Here is a 19,052-nt window from a genome sequence, read left to right on the forward strand (position 1 = left end):
TATTATAAACTTCAAAGCTTACACTTTTTTAACTTGTTATAAGCTTGGATTTTAGGCTTAAGCCAAGCTTGGCTAACCAGCTTTCAATGTTTGAACTAGGCTTGTTATAAGCTTGGTTTTTAAGCTTAACCCAAGCTTGGTTAACCAGCTTAAAAGCTTAAACAAGGATTGTCATAAGCTTGGTTTTTAAGCTTAACCCAAGCTTGGGTAAATTGGCTTATAAGCTTAAACTAGGTTTGTTTTAAGCTTCAATGTTTACACTTTTTCAACTTGTAGTAAGCTTAGTTTTTAAGCTTAACCCAAGCTTGGGTTAACCAACTTATAAGCTTAAACTAGGTTTGTTTTAAGCTTCAATGTTTACACTTTTTCAACTTGTAGTAAGCTTAGTTTTTAAGCTTAACCCAAGCTTGGGTAAATTGGCTTATAAGCTTAAACTAGGTTTGTTTTAAGCTTCAATGTTTACACTTTTTCAACTTGTAGTAAGCTTAGTTTTTAAGCTTAACCCAAGCTTGGGTAAACCAACTTATAAGCTTAAACTAGGTTTGTTTTAGGCTTCAATGTTTACACTTTTTCAACTTGTAGTAAGCTTAGTTTTTAAGCTTAACCCAAGCTTGGGTAAACCAACTTATAAGCTTAAACTAGGTTTGTTTTAAGCTTCAAAGTTTACAATTTTTCAGCTTGTTATAAGCTTGGTTTTTAAGCTTAACCCAAGCTTGGGTAACCAGCTTAAAAGCTTAAACTAGGCTTGTTTTAAGCTACAAAAGATTACTTTTTTAGCTGGTTATAAGCTTGGTTTTTAAGCTTAACCCAATTTTGGAATACCAGCTTATAAGTTTAACCTTGGCTTGTTATAAGCTTGGTTTTTAAGCTAAACCCAAGCTTTGGACTAGACTTGTTATAAGCTTGTTTTTTAAGCTTAACCCAAGCTTGGGTAACTAGCTTATAAGCTTAAATTAGGCTTGTTTTAAGCTACAAAGGTTTACTTTTTTAGCATGTTATAAGCTTGGTTTTTAAGCTTAACCCAAGTTTGGGTAACCAGCTTATAAGCTTAACCTTGGCTTGTTATAAGCTTGGTTTTTAAGCTTAACTCAAGCTTGGGTAAACCAGCATATAAGCTTTAACTAGGGTTATTATAAACTTCAAAGCTTACACTTTTTTAACTTGTTATAAGCTTGGTTTTTAAGCTTAAGCCAAGCTTGGCTAACCAGCTTTCAATGTTTGAACTAGGCTTGTTATAAGCTTGGTTTCTAAGCTTAAGCCAAGCTTGGGACTAGGCTTGTTTTAAGCTTGGTTTTTAAGCTTAACCCAAGCTTGGGTAACCAGCTTATAAGCTTAAACTAGGCTTGTTATAAGCTTGGTTTTTAAGCTTAACCCAAGCTTGTGTAACCAGCTTATAAGCTTAAACTAAGCTTGTTATAAGCTTGGTTTTTAAGCTTAACCCAAGATTGGGTGAATCAGATTATAATATTAAACTAGGTTTGTTTGAAGCTTCAATGTTCACAATTTTTCAACTTTTTGTAAGTTTAGTTTTTAAGCTTAACCCAAGCTCGGGTAAACCAACTTATAAGCTTAATCTAGGTTTGTTTTAAGCTTTAAAGTTCACACTTTTTCAGCTTGGTTTTTAAGCTTAACCTAAACTTGGGTAACCAGCTTATAAGCTTAAACTAGGCTTGTTATAAACTTGGTTTTTAAGCTTAACCCATTTTGGGACTAGGCTTGTTATAAACTTGGTTTTTAAGCTTAACCCAAGCTTGGGTAACCAGCTTATAAGCTTAAACTAGGCTTGTTATAAGCTTGGTTTTTAAGCTTAACCCAAGCTTGGGCAACCAGCTTATAAGCTTAAACTAGGCTTGTTTTAAGCTACAAAGGTTTACTTTTTTAGCTTGTTATAAGCTTAATTTTTAAGCTTAACCCAAGTTTGGGTAACCAGCTTATAAGCTTAACCTTGGCTTGTTATAAGCTTGGTTTTTAAGCTAAACCCAAGCTTTGGACTAGACTTGTTATAAGCTTGGTTTTTAAGCTTAACCCAAGCTTGGGTAACCAGCTTATAAGCTTAAACTAGGCTTGTTTTAAGCTACAAAGGTTTTCTTTTTTAGCATGTTATAAGCTTGGGTTTTAAGCTTAACCCAAGTTTGGGTAACCAGCTTATAAGCTTAACCTTGGCTTGTTATAAGCTTGGTTTTTAAGCTTAACCCAAGCTGGGGTAACCAGCTTTCAATGTTTAAACTAGGCTTGTTATAAGCTTGGTTTCTAAGCTTAAGCCAAGCTTGGGACTAGGCTAGTTTTTGAGCTTGGTTTTTAAGCTTAACCCAAGCTTGGGTAACCAGCTTATAAGCTTAAACTAGGCTTGTTATAAGCTTGGTTTTTAAGCTTCGCCCAAGCTTGGGTAACCAGCTTATAATGATTAAACTAGGCTTGTTATAAGCTTGGTTTTTAAGCTTAACCCAAGCTTGGGTAAATTGGCTTATAAGCTTAAACTAGGTTTGTTTTAAGCTTCAATGTTTACACTTTTTCAACTTGTAGTAAGCTTAGTTTTTAAGCTTAACCCATGCTTGGGTAAACCAACTTATAAGCTTAAACTAGGTTTGTTTTAAGCTTCAAAGTTTACAATTTTTCAGCTTGTTATAAGCTTGGTTTTTAAGCTTAACCCAAGCTTTGGTAACCAGCATATAAGCTTAAACTAGGCGTTTTTTAAGCTACAAAGGTTTACTTTTTTAGCTTGTTATAAGCTTGGTTTTTAAGCTTACCCAAGCTTGGGTAACCAGCTTAAAAGCTTAAACTAGGCTTGTTTTAAGCTACAAAAGATTACTTTTTTAGCTTGTTATAAGCTTGGTTTTTAAGCTTAACCCAATTTTGGGTTACCAGCTTATAAGCTTAACCTTGGCTTGTTATAAGCTTGGTTTTTAAGCTAAACCCAAGCTTTGGACTAGACTTGTTATAAGCTTGTTTTTTAAGCTTAACCCAAGCTTGGGTAACTAGCTTATAAGCTTAATTTAGGCTTGTTTTAAGCTACAAAGGTTTACTTTTATAGCATGTTATAAGCTTGGTTTTTAAGCTTAACCCAAGTTTGGGTAACCAGGTTATAAGCTTAACCTTGGCTTGTTATAAGCTTGGTTTTTAAGCTTAACCCAAGTTTGGGTGAACCAGCATATAAGCTTTAACTAGGGTTATTATAAACTTCAAAGCTTACACTTTTTTAACTTGTTATAAGTTTGGTTTTTAAGCTTAACCCAAGCTTGGCTAACCAGCTTTCAATGTTTAAACTTGGCTTGTTATAAGCTTGGTTTTTAAGCTTAACCCAAGCTTGGTTAACCAGCTTAAAAGCTTAAACAAGGATTGTCATAAGCTTGGTTTTTAAGCTTAACCCAAGCTTCGGTAAATTGGCTTATAAGCTTAAACTAGGTTTGTTTTAAGCTTCAATGTTTACACTTTTTCAACTTGTAGTAAGCTTAGTTTTTAAGCTTAACCCAAGCTTGGGTAAACCAACTTATAAGCTTAAACTAGGTTTGTTTTAAGCTTCAATGTTTACACTTTTTCAACTTGTAGTAAGCTTAGTTTTTAAGCTTAACCCAAGCTTGGGTAAATTGGCTTATAAGCTTAAACTAGGTTTGTTTTAAGCTTCAATGTTTATACTTTTTCAACTTGTAGTAAGCTTAGTTTTTAAGCTTAACCCAAGCTTGGGTAAACCAACTTATAAGCTTAAACTAGGTTTGTTTTAGGCTTCAATGTTTACACTTTTTCAACTTGTAGTAAGCTTAGTTTTTAAGCTTAACCCAAGCTTGGGTAAACCAACTTATAAGCTTAAACTAGGTTTGTTTTAAGCTTCAAAGTTTACAATTTTTCAGCTTGTTATAAGCTTGGTTTTTAAGCTTAACCCAAGCTTGGGTAACCAGCTTAAAAGCTTAAACTAGGCTTGTTTTAAGCTACAAAAGATTACTTTTTTAGCTGGTTATAAGCTTGGTTTTTAAGCTTAACCCAATTTTGGAATACCAGCTTATAAGTTTAACCTTGGCTTGTTATAAGCTTGGTTTTTAAGCTAAACCCAAGCTTTGGACTAGACTTGTTATAAGCTTGTTTTTTAAGCTTAACCCAAGCTTGGGTAACTAGCTTATAAGCTTAAATTAGGCTTGTTTTAAGCTACAAAGGTTTACTTTTTTAGCATGTTATAAGCTTGGTTTTTAAGCTTAACCCAAGTTTGGGTAACCAGCTTATAAGCTTAACCTTGGCTTGTTATAAGCTTGGTTTTTAAGCTTAACCCAAGCTTGGGTAAACCAGCATATAAGCTTTAACTAGGGTTATTATAAACTTCAAAGCTTACACTTTTTTAACTTGTTATAAGCTTGGTTTTTAAGCTTAAGCCAAGCTTGGCTAACCAGCTTTCAATGTTTGAACTAGGCTTGTTATAAGCTTGGTTTCTAAGCTTAAGCCAAGCTTGGGACTAGGCTTGTTTTAAGCTTGGTTTTTAAGCTTAACCCAAGCTTGGGTAACCAGCTTATAAGCTTAAACTAGGCTTGTTATAAGCTTGGTTTTTAAGCTTAACCCAAGCTTGTGTAACCAGCTTATAAGCTTAAACTAAGCTTGTTATAAGCTTGGTTTTTAAGCTTAACCCAAGATTGGGTGAATCAGATTATAATATTAAACTAGGTTTGTTTGAAGCTTCAATGTTCACAATTTTTCAACTTGTTGTAAGTTTAGTTTTTAAGCTTAACCCAAGCTCGGGTAAACCAACTTATAAGCTTAATCTAGGTTTGTTTTAAGCTTTAAAGTTCACACTTTTTCAGCTTGGTTTTTAAGCTTAACCTAAACTTGGGTAACCAGCTTATAAGCTTAAACTAGGCTTGTTATAAACTTGGTTTTTAAGCTTAACCCATTTTGGGACTAGGCTTGTTATAAACTTGGTTTTTAAGCTTAACCCAAGCTTGGGTAACCAGCTTATAAGCTTAAACTAGGCTTGTTATAAGCTTGGTTTTTAAGCTTAACCCAAGCTTTTGCAACCAGCTTATAAGCTTAAACTAGGCTTGTTTTAAGCTACAAAGGTTTACTTTTTTAGCTTGTTATAAGCTTAATTTTTAAGCTTAACCCAAGTTTGGGTAACCAGCTTATAAGCTTAACCTTGGCTTGTTATAAGCTTGGTTTTTAAGCTTAACCCAAGATTGGGTGAATCAGATTATAATATTAAACTAGGTTTGTTTGAAGCTTCAATGTTCACAATTTTTCAACTTGTTGTAAGTTTAGTTTTTAAGCTTAACCCAAGCTCGGGTAAACCAACTTATAAGCTTAATCTAGGTTTGTTTTAAGATTTAAAGTTCACACTTTTTCAGCTTGGTTTTTAAGCTTAACCTAAACTTGGGTAACCAGCTTATAAGCTTAAACTAGGCTTGTTATAAACTTGGTTTTTAAGCTTAACCCATTTTGGGACTAGGCTTGTTATAAACTTGGTTTTTAAGCTTAACCCAAGCTTGGGTAACCAGCTTATAAGCTTAAACTAGGCTTGTTATAAGCTTGGTTTTTAAGCTTAACCCAAGCTTGGGCAACCAGCTTATAAGCTTAAACTAGGCTTGTTTTAAGCTACAAAGGTTTACTTTTTTAGCTTGTTATAAGCTTAATTTTTAAGCTTAACCCAAGTTTGGGTAACCAGCTTATAAGCTTAACCTTGGCTTGTTATAAGCTTGGTTTTTAAGCTAAACCCAAGCTTTGGACTAGACTTGTTATAAGCTTGGTTTTTAAGCTTAACCCAAGCTTGGGTAACCAGCTTATAAGCTTAATCTAGGCTTGTTTTAAGCTACAAAGGTTTTCTTTTTTAGCATGTTATAAGCTTGGGTTTTAAGCTTAACCCAAGTTTGGGTAACCAGCTTATAAGCTTAACCTTGGCTTGTTATAAGCTTGGTTTTTAAGCTTAACCCAAGCTGGGGTAACCAGCTTTCAATGTTTAAACTAGGCTTGTTATAAGCTTGGTTTCTAAGCTTAAGCCAAGCTTGGGACTAGGCTTGTTTTTGAGCTTGGTTTTTAAGCTTAACCCAAGCTTGGGTAACCAGCTTATAAGCTTAAACTAGGCTTGTTATAAGCTTGGTTTTTAAGCTTCGCCCAAGCTTGGGTAACTAGCTTATAATGATTAAACTAGGCTTGTTATAAGCTTGGTTTTTAAGCTTAACCCAAGCTTGGGTAAATTGGCTTATAAGCTTAAACTAGGTTTGTTTTAATTTTCAATGTTTACACTTTTTCAACTTGTAGTAAGCTTAGTTTTTAAGCTTAACCCAAGCTTGGGTAAACCAACTTATAAGCTTAAACTAGGTTTGTTTTAAGCTTCAAAGTTTACAATTTTTTTAGCTTGTTATAAGCTTGGTTTTTAAGCTTAACCCAAGCTTGGGTAACCAGCATATAAGCTTAAACTAGGCGTTTTTTAAGCTACAAAGGTTTACTTTTTTAGCTTGTTATAAGCTTGGTTTTTAAGCTTACCCAAGCTTGGGTAACCAGCTTAAAAGCTTAAACTAGGCTTGTTTTAAGCTACAAAAGATTACTTTTTTAGCTTGTTATAAGCTTGGTTTTTAAGCTTAACCCAATTTTGGGTTACCAGCTTATAAGCTTAACCTTGGCTTGTTATAAGCTTGGTTTTTAGCTAAACCCAAGCTTTGGACTAGACTTGTTATAAGCTTGTTTTTTAAGCTTAACCCAAGCTTGGGTAACTAGCTTATAAGCTTAATTTAGGCTTGTTTTAAGCTACAAAGGTTTACTTTTATAGCATGTTATAAGCTTGGTTCTTAAGCTTAACCCAAGTTTGGGTAACCAGCTTATAAGCTTAACCTTGGCTTGTTATAAGCTTGGTTTTTAAGCTTAACCCAAGTTTGGGTAAACCAGCATATAAGCTTTAACTAGGGTTATTATAAACTTCAAAGCTTACACTTTTTTAACTTGTTATAAGCTTGGTTTTTAAGCTTAACCCAAGCTTGGCTAACCAGCTTTTAATGTTTAAACTTGGCTTGTTATAAGCTTGGTTTCTAAGCTTAAGCCAAGCTTGGGACTAGGCTTGTTTTAAGCTTGGTTTTTAAGCTTAACCCAAGCTTGGGTAACCAGCTTATAAGCTTAAACTAGGCTTGTTATAAGCTTGGTTTTTAAGCTTAACCCAAGCTTGTGTAACCAGCTTATAAGCTTAAACTAAGCTTGTTATAAGCTTGGTTTTTAAGCTTAACCCAAGATTGGGTGAATCAGATTATAAGATTAAACTAGGTTTGTTTGAAGCTTCAATGTTCACAATTTTTTAACTTGTTGTAAGCTTAGTTTTTAAGCTTAACCCAAGCTTGGGTAAACCAACTTATAAGCTTAATCTAGGTTTGTTTTAAGCTTTAAAGTTCACACTTTTTCAGCTTGGTTTTTAAGCTTAACCTTAACTTGGGTAACCAGCTTATAAGCTTAAACTAGGCTTGTTATAAACTTGGTTTTTAAGCTTAACCCATTTTGGGACTAGGCTTGTTATAAACTTGGTTTTTAAGCTTAACCCAAGCTGGGGTAACCAGCTTTCAATGTTTAAACTAGGCTTGATATAAGCTTGGTTTCTAAGATTAAGCCAAGCTTGGGACTAGGCTTGTTTTAAGCTTGGTTTTTAAGCTTAACCCAATCTTGGGTAACCAGCTTATAAGCTTAAACTAGGCTTGTTATAAGCTTGGTTTTTAAGCTTAACCTAAGCTTGGGTAACCAGCTTATAAGCTTAAACTAGGCTTGTTATAAACTTGGTTTTTAAGCTTAACCCATTTTGGGACTAGGCTTGTTATAAACTTGGTTTTTAAGCTCAACCCAAGCTTGGGTAACCAGCTTATAAGCTTAAACTAGGCTTGTTATAAGCTTGGTTTTTAAGCTTAACCCAAGCTTGGGCAACCAGCTTATAAGCTTAAACTAGGCTTGTTTTAAGCTACAAAGGTTTACTTTTTTAGCTTGTTATAAGCTTAATTTTAAGCTTAACCTTGGCTTGTTATAAGCTTGGTTTTTAAGCTAAACCCAAGCTTTGGACTAGACTTGTTATAAGCTTGGTTTTTAAGCTTAACCCAAGCTTGGGTAACCAGCTTATAAGCTTAAACTAGGCTTGTTTTAAGCTAAAAAGGTTTTCTTTTTTAGCATGTTATAAGCTTGGTTTTTAAGCTTAACCCAAGTTTGGGTAACCAGCTTATAAGCTTAACCTTGGCTTGTTATAAGCTTGGTTTTTAAGCTTAACCCAAGCTGGGGTAACCAGCTTTCAATGTTTAAACTAGGCTTGTTATAAGCATGGTTTCTAAGCTTAAGCTAAGCTTGGGACTAGGCTTGTTTTAAGCTTGGTTTCTAAGCTTAAGCCAAGCTTGGGACTAGGCTTGTTTTAAGCTTGGTTTTTAAGCTTAACCCAAGCTTGGGTAACCAGCTTATAAGCTTAAACTAGGCTTTTTATAAGCTTGGTTTTTAAGCTTAGCCCAAGCTTGGGTAACCAGCTTATAATGTTTAAACTAGGCTTGTTATAAGCTTGGTTTTTAAGCTTAACCCAAGCTTGGTTAACCAGCTTAAAAGCTTAAACAAGGATTGTCATAAGCTTGGTTTTTAAGCTTAACCCAAGCTTGGGTAAATTGGCTTATAAGCTTAAACTAGGTTTGTTTTAAGCTTCAATGTTTACTCTTTTTCAACTTGTAGTAATCTTAGTTTTTAAGCTTAACCCAAGCTTGGGTAAACCAACTTATAAGCTTAAACTAGGTTTGTTTTAAGCTTCAAAGTTTACAATTTTTCAGCTTGTTATAAGCTTGGTTTTTAAGCTTAACCCAAGCTTGGGTAACCAGCATATAAGCTTAACCTTGGCTTGTTATAAGCTTGGTTTTTAAGCTTAACTTAAGCTTGGGTAACCAGCTTATAAGCTTAAACTAGTCTTGTTTTAAGCTTTAAAGTTCACACTTTTTCAGCTTGGTTTTTAAGCTTAACCTAAGCTTGGGTAACCAGCTTATAAGCTTAAATTAGGCTTGTTTTAAGCTACAAAGGTTTACTTTTTTAGCTTGTTATAAGCTTGGTTTTTAAGCTTAACCCAAGCTTTGGACTAGACTTGTTATAAGCTTGTTTTTTAAGCTTAACCCAAGCTTGGGTAACTAGCTTATAAGCTTAAATTAGGCTTGTTTTAAGCTACAAAGGTTTACTTTTTTAGCATGTTATAAGCTTGTTTTTTAAGCTTAACCCAAGTTTGGGTAACCAGCTTATAAGCTTAACCTTGGCTTGTTATAAGCTTGGTTTTTAAGCTTAACTTAAGCTTGGGTAACCAGCTTATAAGCTTAAACTAGTCTTGTTTTAAGCTTTAAAGTTCACACTTTTTCAGCTTGGTTTTTAAGCTTAACCTAAGCTTGGGTAACCAGCTTATAAGCTTAAACTAGGCTTGTTATAAACTTGGTTTTTAAGCTTAACCTATTTTGGGATAAGGCTTGTTATAGACTTGGTTTTAAGCTTAACCCAAGCTTGGGTAACCAGCTTATAAGCTTAAACTAGGCTTGTTATAAGCTTGGTTTTTAAGCTTAACCCAAGCTTGGGCAACCAGCTTATAAGCTTAAACTAGGCTTGTTTTAAGCTACAAAGATTTACTTTTTTAGCTTGTTATAAGCTTAATTTTTAAGCTTAACCCAAGTTTGGTTTACCAGCTTATAAGCTTAGCCTTGGCTTGTTATAAGCTTGGTTTTTAAGCTAAATCCAAGCTTTGGACTAGACTTGTTATAAGCTTGGTTTTTAAGCTTAACCCAAGCTTGGGTAACCAGCTTATAAGCTTAAACTAGGCTTGTTTTAAGCTACAAAGGTTTTCTTTTTTAGCATGTTATAAGCTTGGTTTTTAAGCTTAACCCAAGTTTGGGTAACCAGCTTATAAGCTTAACCTTGGCTTGTTATAAGCATGGTTTTTAAGCTTAACCCAAGCTGGGGTAACCAGCTTTCAATGTTTAAACTAGGCTTGTTATAAGCTTGGTTTCTAAGCTTAAGTCAAGCTTGGGACTAGGCTTGTTTTAAGCTTGGTTTTTAAGCTTAACCCAATCTTGGGTAACCAGCTTATAAGCTTAAACTAGGCTTGTTATAAGCTTGGTTTTTAAGCTTAACCTAAGCTTGGGTAACCAGATTATAAGCTTAAACTAGGCTTGTTATAAGCTTGGTTTATAAGCTTAACCCAAGCTTGGGTAACCAGCTTATAAGCTTAAACTAAGCTTGTTATAAGCTTGGTTTTTAAGCTTAACCCAAGATTGGGTGAATCAGATTATAAGATTAAACTAGGTTTGTTTGAAGCTTCAATGTTCACAATTTTTCAACTTGTTGTAAGCTTAGTTTTTAAGCTTAACCCAAGCTTGGGTAAACCAACTTATAAGCTTAATCTAGGTTTGTTTTAAGCTTTAAAGTTCACACTTTTTCAGCTTGGTTTTTAAGCTTAACCTAAGCTTGGGTAACCAGCTTATAAGCTTAAACTAGGCTTGTTATAAACTTGGTTTTTAAGCTTAACCTATTTTGGGATAAGGCTTGTTATAAACTTGGTTTTAAGCTTAACCCAAGCTTGGGTAACCAGCTTATAGGCTTAAACTAGGCTTGTTATAAGCTTGGTTTTTAAGCTTAACCCAAGCTTGGGCAACCAGCTTATAAGCTTAAACTAGGCTTGTTTTAAGCTACAAAGATTTACTTTTTTAGCTTGTTATAAGCTTAATTTTTAAGCTTAACCCAAGTTTGGTTTACCAGCTTATAAACTTAGCCTTGGCTTGTTATAAGCTTGGTTTTTAAGCTAAACCCAAGCTTTGGACTAGACTTGTTATAAGCTTGGTTTTTAAGCTTAACCCAAGCTTGGGTAACCAGCTTATAAGCTTAAACTAGGCTTGTTTTAAGCTACAAAGGTTTTCTTTTTAAGCATGTTATAAGCTTGGTTTTTAAGCTTAACCCAAGTTTGGGTAACCAGCTTATAAGCTTAACCTTGGCTTGTTATAAGCTTGGTTTTTAAGCTTAACCTAAGCTGGGGTAACCAGCTTTCAATGTTTAAACTAGGCTTGTTATAAGCTTGGTTTCTAAGCTTAAGCCAAGCTTGGGACTAGGCTTGTTTTAAGCTTGGTTTTTAAGCTTAACCCAATCTTGGGTAACCAGCTTATAAGCTTAAACTAGGCTTGTTATAAGCTTGGTTTTTAAGCTTAAACCAAGCTTGGGTAACCAGCTTATAAGCTTAAACTAAGCTTGTTATAAGCTTGGTTTTTAAGCTTAACCCAAGATTGGGTGAATCAGATTAAAAGTTTAAACTAGGTTTGTTTGAGGCTTCAATGTTCACAATTTTTCAACTTGTTGTAAGCTAAGTTTTTAAGCTCAACCCAAGCTTGGGTAAACCAACTTATAAGCTTAATCTAGGTTTGTTTTAAGCTTTAAAGTTCACACTTTTTCAGCTTGGTTTTTAAGCTTAACCTGAGCTTGGGAAACCAGCTTATAAGCTTAAACTAGGCTTGTTTTAAGCTACAAAGGTTTTCTTTTTAAGCATGTTATAAGCTTGGTTTTTAAGCTTAACCCAATTTTGGGTAACCAGCTTATAAGCTTAACCTTGGCTTGTTATAAGCTTGGTTTTTAAGCTTAACCCAAGCTGGGGTAACCAGCTTTCAATGTTTAAACTAGGCTTGTTATAAGCTTGGTTTCTAAGCTTAAGCCAAGCTTGGGACTAGGCTTGTTTTAAGCTTGGTTTTTAAGCTTAACCCAATCTTGGGTAACCAGCTTATAAGCTTAAACTAGGCTTGTTATAAGCTTGGTTTTAAAGCTTAACCCAAGCTTGGGTAACCAGCTTATAAGCTTAAACTAAGCTTGTTATAAGCTTGGTTTTTAAGCTTAACCCAAGATTGGGTGAATCAGATTATAAGATTAAACTAGGTTTGTTTTTCTAAGCTTAAGCCAAGCTTGGGTAACCAGCTTATAAGCTTAAACTAGGCTTGTTATAAGCTTGGTTTTAAAGCTTAACCCAAGCTTGGGTAACCAGCTTATAAGCTTAAACTAAGCTTGTTATAAGCTTGGTTTTTAAGCTTAACCCAAGATTGGGTGAATCAGGTTAAAAGTTTAAACTAGGTTTGTTTGAGGCTTCAATGTTCACAATTTTTCAACTTGTTGTAAGCTAAGTTTTTAAGCTCAACCCAAGCTTGGGTAAACCAACTTATAAGCTTAATCTAGGTTTGTTTTAAGCTTTAAAGTTCACACTTTTTCAGCTTGGTTTTTAAGCTTAACCTGAGCTTGGGTAACCAGCTTATAAGCTTAAACTAGGCTTGTTATAAACTTGGTTTTTAAGCTTAACCCATTTTGGGACTAGGCTTGTTATAAACTTGGTTTTTAAGCTTAACCCAAGCTTGGGTAACCAGCTTATAAGCTTAAACTAGGCTTGTTATAAGCTTGGTTTTTAAGCTTAACCCAAGCTTGGGTAACCAGCTTATAAGCTTAAACTAGGCTTGTTATAAGCTTGGTTTTTAAGCTTAACCCAAGCTTGGGCAACCAGCTTATAAGCTTAAACTAGGCTTGTTTTAAGCTACAAAGGTTTACTTTTTTAGCTTGTTATAAGCTTAATTTTTAAGCTTAATCCAAGTTTGGGTAACCAGCTTATAAGCTTAACCTTGGCTTGTTATAAGCTTGGTTTTTAAGCTAAACCCAAGCTTGGGGATAGGCTTGTTATAAGCTTGGTTTTTAAGCTTAACCCAAGCTTGGGTAACTAGCTTATAAGCTTAAACTAGGCTTGTTTTAAGCTACAAAGGATTACTTTTTTAGCTTGTTATAAGCTTGGTTTTTAAGCTTTACCCAATTTTGGGTTACCAGCTTATAAGCTTAACCTTGGCTTGTTATAAGCTTGGTTTTTAAGCTTAACCCAAGCTTAGGTAAACCAGCTTATAAGCTTAAACTACGTTTGTTTCAGCTTCAAAGTTTACACTTTTTCAGCTTGTTATAAGCTTCGTTTTTAAGCTTAACCCATTTTGGGACTAGGCTTGTTATAAGCTTGGGTTTTAAGCTTAACTCAAGCTTGGGTAACCAGCTTATTAGCTTATAAGCTTAAACTAGGTTTATTATAAGCTTGGTTTTTAAGCTTAACCCATTTTGGGACTAGGCTTGTTATAAGCTTGGTTTTTAAGCTTAACACAAGCTTGGGTAACTAGCTTATAAGCTTAACCTTGGCTTGTTATAAGCTTGGTTTTTAAGCTAAACCCAAGCTTTAAACTAGACTTGTTATAAGCTTGGTTTTTAAGCTTAACCCAAGCTTGGGACTAGGCTTGTTATAAGCTTGGTTTTTTAAGCTTAACCCAAGCTTAGGTAAATTAGCTTTTAAGTTTAAGATAGGCTTTTTTAAGTTTCAAAGTTTACACTTTTTCAACTTGTTATAAGCTTGGTTTTTAAGCTTAACCTTAGCTTGGGTAACCAGCTTATAATGTTTAAACTAGGCTTGTTATAAGCTTGGTTTTTAAGCTTAACCCAAGCTTGGGTAACCAGCTTATAAGCTTAAGATAGGCTTGTTATAAGCTTGGTTTTTAAGCTTAACCCAAGCTTGGTTAAACCAGCTTTTAAGCTTAAACTAGGTTTGTTTTAAGCTTCAAAGTTTACACTTTTTCAACTTGTTGTAAGCTTGGTTTTTAAGCTTAACCCAAGCTTGGGTAAACCAACTTATAAGTTTAAACTAGGTTTGTTTTAAGCTTCAAAGTTTACACTTTATCAGCTAGTTATAAGCTTGGTTGTTAAGCTTAACCCAAGCTTGGGTTACCAGCTTATAAGCTTAAACTAGGCTTGTTATAAGCTTGCTTTTAGCGAATTTCCTTATAGGGAAGAAGCTATTACCGTAGGTGTCATGGTAAGACAATGGCCCGGGACCGATTTACTTTTTCATTTTGATGTCCCCAGAGGCCAAAAACACCATTTGTTCAAATTTTTATATATCTATCAGTGTTGTATAGGGCTGGGACACTTAATGATCGTCGCCAATAGCTTAAAAACATGGTTTCCACTCATTGACGGCGCTTCAATGGCGGTTGTGTAAAGTGTAAAGTAAAATTTCACAACTGCGGTGGGTGATTGGAACAGAGGTTTACGGATGATGCTAAACTCGCTTTTCCAATGTGTCACTTTCTGTTTCTACTCACCGTGTGACGCAATCGCTGGACCATACAGCCAATAGGCCCATAGCCCATCTCTTGGGTACTACGCCTAGGCCCCCTACCTATTTATTCATAAGAACCTTTTCGACGACGATCCTTGATACCGGCACTTTTCCATTGAATAGGTACACGGCCTACCTACTTAAGAAATAAAATTACAAACGTCCAAAAACCCAACTGCGTGTGATTTTTGTCACATTTCCTTCTAATGCTAATAGATATACTAATCATTGTTTAGAGAATACGTAATCTATTAAATAACAAATAAGTTGTTTGGATAAGGTTGTTTTTTTTCTCAAACTGACACCGATGAGTTTACATTAAAAGTTATTACTTTTTACGAAAAAATCCGAAACCAAGAGATCAATAACCTCGGAACTAGATTAATGAATTTAATTGGTCGGATGTACTCTAGTTCTTAACTGTAAACGTTGGTTTTTGGTACTGGTTTTTTCCTTAGAACCGTTGGTAGCTAGAATTGTTGAGTATTTTGATTAAATAGTTAAAAAAAACAATTTTTGGAAAAAACAACTAGACAATTTTTTTCCCCGGTAGGTTTCTTACCTGATACCTTCAAATTATGAACCTCTTACCTTATTTATTTATTTATTCTCTCAACGGCAACACCATTTTTCCATTGGAATATACATTAAATAGGATTCAATCACTTTATAAACATATAGCATAATTAGGTAATAAATATGAGCAATAATAAGAATAAATTAGAAAGCAGACATGACATGCAAAAGACATAACCAGTATAAAAGACAAACAAAAATACATTCATAGGCTGAATCAATTCAAGTGTAAGACATACAAAAACATAGCAAAATTAGGTACAGGCTACTAAAATAGTGCAATAAATAAGAATGCAAATGAGAAGCAGGCATAAGATGCAAAAGACATAATAATATGGCGCATAGATAACAACAACAGGTAAAATATAAAGTGAAAAAAAAACACAACAATATTTAACAATATGCAACCGAGACATAACAACAACGAGAAAAAGGAAACAACAATTGCAATATCGGTAGGCTAACAAAAGAAATAGTAAGATACAACAACAACAATATATATATATATATATATATATATATATATATATATATATATATATATATATATATATATATATGTTTAAAACAACAGCCATAAATTAATTTTACAAACGCAAACACAACAGGAAACTTATTTAATAAACAAACAGGAAAACCTCTGAGCTACCTGTGATTTTGATAATACTAGTTTTCAACAGCTGCAATGTTCGCAATACAATATTTTTGAAAATATGATTCTGTTTAGGCATCGAGTTGTTAAATTAATTGTTTTTCTGGGAGTTAGAGAGAATACTGAGATCTGAATATAGATTAATTAATTACCATTAGTAATGTTATTATAATTTTTATAAATGATTAATTAATATTTACCCTTAAATTAATCAACCAATATAATTTCCTCAAATAAGTTAAAGAATTTTAATTAAAAAGAAAATATTTGCATTATTATTATTATAAAAAGTTTAATGTTTAATGTTAAATTTAATGTTTAATCATACATTCAAAGTCAATTGTATAACGTTTTTACGGAATGGCTTAACAGTTTTTTTTTGTTTCTCACAACTTTTGGGTCGAGCGAGACTTGTGTTATTATGTATTACGTGGTGTGATGCACATTTCTTCCCTTCTGACTGAAATAGTTTGACTTTAATGAAACACTCCCTTTGGAAAAGTGTACATCACTAATGCAATTTTTGTCCACTTTGGGCTGATTAAAATGATTTAATTTTTTTAACGCGTGTAGCACGGATTAGGGTACAGTAGTCGCAGTTAGTCTGGGCGCGCGGACCCTTATGTACTAACCGTCCCCCACGCCAAAGCCATGAAGACATTGCTGAGGCGCTGAACAACCCCAGACAGCCGTGTGGGCCAAATGTTTTTGGAAATGAGCAATAAACACTCCCCTCTACACCCCCTGCCACAGCGCGGCCGCGCGCCCAGACTAGCTGCGACTACTGCGGAGACAACATACTATTATTCATCTACCAAAAGAACCACATAGAAACTACAATTAAGTTTTGGTTTCATTAGTGTTTGTAGATTTGTTGGATGATTTTAGATCCTGTGTTGTAATAAGGCTAACTGTAATATTAAATATTCTAGATGAAACAATAATGCACTTATCAGCATATAATCAATATCCAATCGTCAATGTAGGATTGATATTTACAGGATATCTGTTCGTAGATATCTAGTACTTAATTACAATATTTTTAGGGTGTGCAATATTTTTAGGATATTGCATCTAAACATTATATAAATATCTACTGAGAAACTTTTAATATATAATCTATAGAATATACTCATATCATTTTACTGATTTCTTGAATAAGATATTTTAAAAATATATTTACAGTAATTACATTTAGATATCTTTAGACATATTTCAACCACTCTGAATATTCAATGGATATCTGTTGCTGTTAGGGAAGAATCATTTTTACGTACCAACACATCTCTGTAATTTTCAAATTAGTTATCGTTGGTGTTGCACCTTATTTATTAGAGCCCTATTCAATTTAATATAAGAAGGTTTTAACTGACTACTATAGGATCCCTGTGCGTAGAACGGGCACGCAGCTAGTTTGATATAAACGTGTAAACCTACATTTATTCGATCCAGTTCACGAACCAGCATGATCGGATCATGGGAACGGGGGGTTTATGGGGGGTTTTACGGGGTAAAAATGGGTTTTCCCATTTTTGACCCTAAAAACATAAAATTTTGGAATTTCTAAAAAAAGAAATAATTTAGTATATTGAACATTACTATATGCCTAATGGTTAAGGAAAAAATTCAAAAAAGTATTCCCATGTCATTCTTATGGAGAAAAATGAAACCTTTTTTAGTTTACTTATGTATGGGCAAATATTTGTTGATAAAATTTTGCAATTTTTATTTCGGCCTATACTATTGATTTTTAGTCAAAAACACTTTTAACCTTCCCCGTAGCAGCAAACCTAAGCACTCTTTAAATCTAATGCTATTTAAATTTAGAATAATTATGTCTTATTTATGGAAATATTTTAGTAAAAATGTAATCAGACAAGTTGACATTCGCTTAGTTTGCAGGTTTGCTGTGACGGGGGTATCTATATCTATATAGTTATATATATGTATATATGATATATATATATATATATGCATTTGAACGGATGATGTTTTTAGCCTCTAGGGACCTCAAAACGAAAAAGTAAATCCGTCCTGGGTCCAGATTTTACCAGGAGTACTACGGTAATAGCTTACTCCCTATATGGGAAATTCGCTAAAATGGATTCAAGGTGGTAAATCCTAAAAATATACAATGTTATATTGAATAACAATCATATGAAGCTGTGTCAATATTCTTACTTTTTTCTTTCTTTCAGGGATTGGCCACAGCCGTTCCTTTGGCTACATACTGCACGTTCCAGGCATACCAGGGACCACAACCAGATGACGCAATCACTCAAGACACAGTACTCTTCATCAGAGAAGATAGTAATGAAAAGAAAGTATTGGTGACGCTCAAAACGTATTCAACAGGAAAATGGGTACTCAGTTCCAAAGACATTGATTCCAAATTTTACGCGTTAGACATAACGTATGATGAAGACGGGCGTCCTGTAATCAAAAGCAGTGACAATCGACAGTCATCTGAAAAAAAGTTTAAGCCAGTTGATAAAATGTGTGCAGAGAAGGTAGGCTGAAGCTGCAAAACCTCAACTGTAATTCTTAATAGGATTTTAATAAACATGCTTCTGATTTCCATGGCTGCAACTTATTGACTAACATGCGAAATGTTCCTTACAAAATGGTGAGCAAATATCAACAAAATTTAAGATTGATTAATTAACCTAACCTTCCACACGTTTATGAGGAAAAATAAAGCACGTAATCTATGAAGTCGTTAAATCAAAACGTGGCAAATATAATTCAGTTCTATGGTAACACATGAGACGCGTTTTGATGTGTGTTTCATATACGGTTACACCTTAACTGTGCTTAATAGTTTTAATTTATTTACAGGCACGAGATTTTTTTTCGTAATTGAGTTTTTTTTATCTGGAGTTAAAGTCCCAGAGAAAAAAAAACATTGGTTAGAAAATAGTAAATTGCATCACTAGGGCCTAAAGTGACTCTTTTTGACCAGAGGTCAAGTTTTACGATCGAGGTGAGGCCGAAGCCGGAAACTGAGCGAGGGTTAAAAAGTCACTTTTTGCCCGAGTGGTGAACTATATTTATCGTAATACTGTACCATTATTTGAAAAAAAACTATGTTACAAAAGTTCATTTAGAGTAACCTCACAAAACTACTTCTAACTTGTTTTTAATTAAATTTGCTAATGGAAACAAGCAGCTGTTTAGTAAGTGAATCAATCTTTTCGTCTATTAAGATTGTGTCACAGTAGGGTGAGTTTCTACTGACGCCCATAACTTCGCCAGTGGATTCTACTGATCAAAATGAACAAAAAAGTTGCTATAAACCCTAGTCCGATTCCGAACCGTTTGGTCGTATTTGAGAATTTTGTGTTTTCTAAAAATATTGGACTTTCTGTCACTATTTACTTTATAAAAATAAAACCAATTACTCTAGCGATTTATATCAAAAACCTATTGGGTCTGATGATGATTGGAGTGTCCAATTGAAATCGATCACCACTTACCATCTGTTTTGTATATTTACCGTCTTGTGAGTAACAGTATAAGCGTAAATATATGTTTTAAGTGTTATAAGACGTTTCTTTTATTTACTTTCCGTAAATTTAATAACACGTACAATGCTGATCAAGAAGTTATTTTGTTATATAAATAATATTTTTAAATTACTGATAAAAAAAACTAGTGAAAAGTTGATTCATTTTGGTATGTTTAGTAATGTATGATAACAACTTAATTGGCGTT

The 19,052-nt window shown here is 33.9% G+C and overlaps 1 protein-coding gene across 1 annotated transcript in view; it reads left to right on the top strand.

Annotated features, from left to right (window-relative positions):
* LOC128993256 (uncharacterized) overlaps positions 1 to 17,916 on the top strand; it is an 80,451-nt gene extending 62,535 nt beyond the window's left edge. Inside the window, exon 6 of the mRNA XM_054417042.1 lies at positions 17,537 to 17,916. Coding sequence (XP_054273017.1) covers positions 17,537 to 17,857 — 321 coding nt within the window. The 3' untranslated portion in view covers positions 17,858 to 17,916. The remainder of the gene's footprint in view (positions 1 to 17,536) is intronic.
* The last annotated feature ends 1,136 nt before the right edge of the window (positions 17,917 to 19,052 follow it).

The sequence above is a fragment of the Macrosteles quadrilineatus genome, unplaced genomic scaffold (genome assembly GCF_028750875.1).
Source record: "Macrosteles quadrilineatus isolate MER2022 unplaced genomic scaffold, UCM_ALF_1.0 Scaffold_4__1_contigs__length_99947679, whole genome shotgun sequence".
Taxonomy (NCBI): Eukaryota; Metazoa; Arthropoda; class Insecta; order Hemiptera; family Cicadellidae; genus Macrosteles; species Macrosteles quadrilineatus.